This window comes from Tupaia chinensis, unplaced genomic scaffold (assembly GCF_000334495.1).
Source record: "Tupaia chinensis unplaced genomic scaffold, TupChi_1.0 Scaffold143913_1, whole genome shotgun sequence".
NCBI lineage: Eukaryota > Metazoa > Chordata > Mammalia > Scandentia > Tupaiidae > Tupaia > Tupaia belangeri.
In genome coordinates this window covers 1,851,381-1,854,433 of record NW_006203764.1, presented here as the reverse complement: position 1 = coordinate 1,854,433, position 3,053 = coordinate 1,851,381, and the positions used below count along the sequence as shown (strand labels likewise).

The following is a 3,053-nucleotide window of genomic DNA, read 5'->3' as shown; positions in this document are numbered from 1 at the left end:
CCCCAGCCTGTGCCGAATTCGGCTGCTCCTCCTCGGGTACCCTAGCATTCACGTCCCTCCCTAACATTACACCCCACAGCCTCAGAAGGGAAGACCTCCTGCAGCGTCCCACGTCCCATGGATCTCTCCTTCTTGGGTCTGATTTAGCTCCCCGGGATGAGGATTGGATGGTGACCCTCCCAGGGAAGTCCACACAGCAGCCAGGCCCATTCTCAGGTGCCCGCATACGGGCCTGAATTAGTGGCGTTTTCTGGTGAAATTCAGACTCGGTGGTTTTCCAGTAATGCAAAAGACACAGGAGGTGGGGCCAGAATGTGCCCTGGGTGTCTGAGCCCAAGCCCCTCTCAGGGAACAGGCCCAACTATGACCCGAGGATGAGAAGGCCAGGGTAAAGGGGAGATCGAGGCTCACTGAGAGTCTCAGGGCAGGTCCCTACTTACCCCAGCACAGGCAGCCACCTCCCACCCAGGCTCCTGCCCACGTCCACCTTCGGGGATCAACGCAGTCCAGGTGGAGGGGCGCAGTCTGGGTCTTCCTTTCTGTCCGTGGCCCTTCCCTCGGCCTCATCCCTTCACTGCACCCTCTGTGACACCGGGGGACGAGGAGGTCTGGGCAACCTCACCTTGGAGAGCTTCAGAGGTGCATGTTTTGTGATTCCCGAGAGGTGAGCCCCATTGCTGAAGATCTTCGTGATGTTCATGTCATTCAGGACTTCCTTCAGATCGTAGGTTGCAGAAATGGAGAGTTTGGGGAACTGCAGATTGACTGACCTGTCGGGCAGAAAGAACATGTGGCTCATGGCAAGGCTGAGACTCCCATCTGCACAGACCCGTCAGGTCGGACCAGTGCATTGTACTCTGCTGTGTCTTACCCTTGGTGCTGTGTACCCACCCCTCACCACTGCCTCAAGTCCAGATGTTTTTCCTGGCTTTAGGCTCCTCTAATTCCAGCATCCTCTAGAGCTGGTCTAGAGCATATTAGCAGGAGCAGGTCATCTTCTCCTGGCAGCCTGTGCAATGCCAACTCCTCGGAGAAGGCCTCCAGGCAGATTGAGGGTGTGCTCATGGGAGCAAGTCTCATTCTCTCTGCACCAAGTGGTTTCTACCCTACCAACCTGTCCCTTCTTCAGGACAAAGGGGTTCTTGGTGACAGGTGCTCAAAGGCATCCTTTAGGGATAGCAGGAGGTGAGCACCCCAGGCTGATGCTCAGCTGTCCTCTTCCCTGGGGAACAGCGAGGCCCAGGGGGTGCGACATGGGTGAGTTGACTGGACTCAGTGCTCAGTGACCAGCCATGGTCACAGCTCTCTGGATTTTCTTCTCTAGCCCTGGTGTGGACCTCGGGAGGGATGGGGTGGACAAAGGCACAGATGTCCTCATCCGGGCTTCAGCTCGTCCCTGGAGGTGTTTCACATTGCCATGACCTAATCCTGTACAGTGGCTCAGCACAGTCGGGGACTCTGGCGTGTGAGCAGGTCCACACTACTGTGGAGTGTGCTCGGGGAGCCTTCCCTGCTGGCCCAGACCCCACTCTGGGGATAGGGTAGAGACAAGTTCTCATCTCAGATGGTATCCTGGAGACCCCATCTCTGGCACATCTTCCCTGGTCTGTTCTTGCAGGCTCTACCCCGACCTCCCAGGACATCGGGTCCTTCTCCATGCTGCATTGCTGGCCCCCGGCCCTGCTCGTTCTTGGTTCTGTGTAAGGGGCGCTGGCGTGGCTGTTTGTGCCTGAGCACTGGGGCTTCGGATGGACAGTGTCTATGCTCCCGTCGTCTGAGCACTGACTGTATCCCAGAGCCTGACAGCACTGCCGGGACTGAGCACTGGCCTCCCTGTGGACCCTTAAGGTTTGCATGAAACTGTGACCTGAGGGATGTCGTTGCCCTCTCCTGCCCTCTGGGCTGTCCTCAGGGGTCTCAGTCCTGATATGATCGAATCCTCTCAGCTCTGGGTCAGCGCCTGGCCTGGGGAAGCACCTCACTGTGGAGGTCTTTAGGATGTCATTCACGTGCTGGAAGGTGAGTGTCTCCTCCAGCTGCTGGAGCTTCCCGGGGTCTGGCAAGAAGAAGAAGGCGGTGGCTCCTCCCTTCATATGCTCCAGTACCACCCAGCAGGATAAGTTCTGGTCTCTGTGCAGGTCAAATATCCCCAGGAGGTTGAGCATGGGCACCCTGACGGTGGTGTCTTTGTCCACATGGAAGTCTTCCTCCACGATGCGCTTCCCCTCCAGGGCACTGCTCCATTTGCCTGCAGAGACAAGGTAGCCATTAGGGGGCCTTGAATCCTCAGGACAATGTAGCAGGTGACCACAACCCTGGACCCTCAATTTCCTCGAAGCTCATATTCTCCACCGTCTGGAAAAGGGGGTTGAAATGGCATCAGCAGGCTGCTGAAGGACCTTAGTGAGAACCAGCTGAGGGTAGAGAAGGTTACAGAATTGCTCCATGCTTAGCCTCAATGGAGACACCAGGCTACACAGAGGAAACACTTTCAGTTGTATTTTATATTTACTTGCAGGGAGCTAAGGAATTGCTTGTGAAAAGCTATGGAGAGCAGGAAGTGTCACGGTTCTGTGCTTGCCATGTCCTTCAAGGAGGCCTCCTGCCCTCTACTGTGGGCCTTCTGTGACATTCCAGGGTATTGTCCTGGTCCTTGTTCTGAGGCTTCTCCTTACCCAACCTGTTACAAAGGATCCCATGGCCACCTCCTCGTCTATGTGCAAGGGATCAGCTCCATCGTGGTAGTCTGATAGGGCAAAGGCTACTTAGTGCAGAACTCTCATAGGATGAGTGGTGGCGATGGGCCTGGAGAGGGGATGAGCCTGGTCATGTGTCCAGAGCTGCGCTGGGCCCCCCACTGGTTACCTCCTCCTGGGTCTCCCCTGTGCAAACTGCCTAGATGAGCCCCAGAGAGGAGGTACAGCCCTGCTGGGACCCCTGCTCTGGTCCAGCCTTTCCCACAGGGCAGAGGGAGGTGGCCTAGAATGCCCTGAGCACCGGTGTGGCCTGAAATCAAGCCACTCGGAGGCAGGAGGCAGCCGAGGCACCAGGCG

The 3,053-nt window shown here is 57.0% G+C and overlaps 1 protein-coding gene across 1 annotated transcript in view; it reads right to left on the bottom strand.

Annotated features, from left to right (window-relative positions):
- Nucleotides 1-3,053, bottom strand: part of LOC102475074 (putative alpha-1-antitrypsin-related protein) — a 15,979-nt gene that overhangs the window by 3,986 nt on the left and 8,940 nt on the right. The window contains exons 4-5 of the mRNA XM_006165417.1: nt 1,978-2,248; nt 623-770 (exon numbers count right to left, since the gene is read on the bottom strand). Coding sequence (XP_006165479.1) covers nt 623-770; nt 1,978-2,248 — 419 coding nt within the window. The remainder of the gene's footprint in view (nt 1-622; nt 771-1,977; nt 2,249-3,053) is intronic.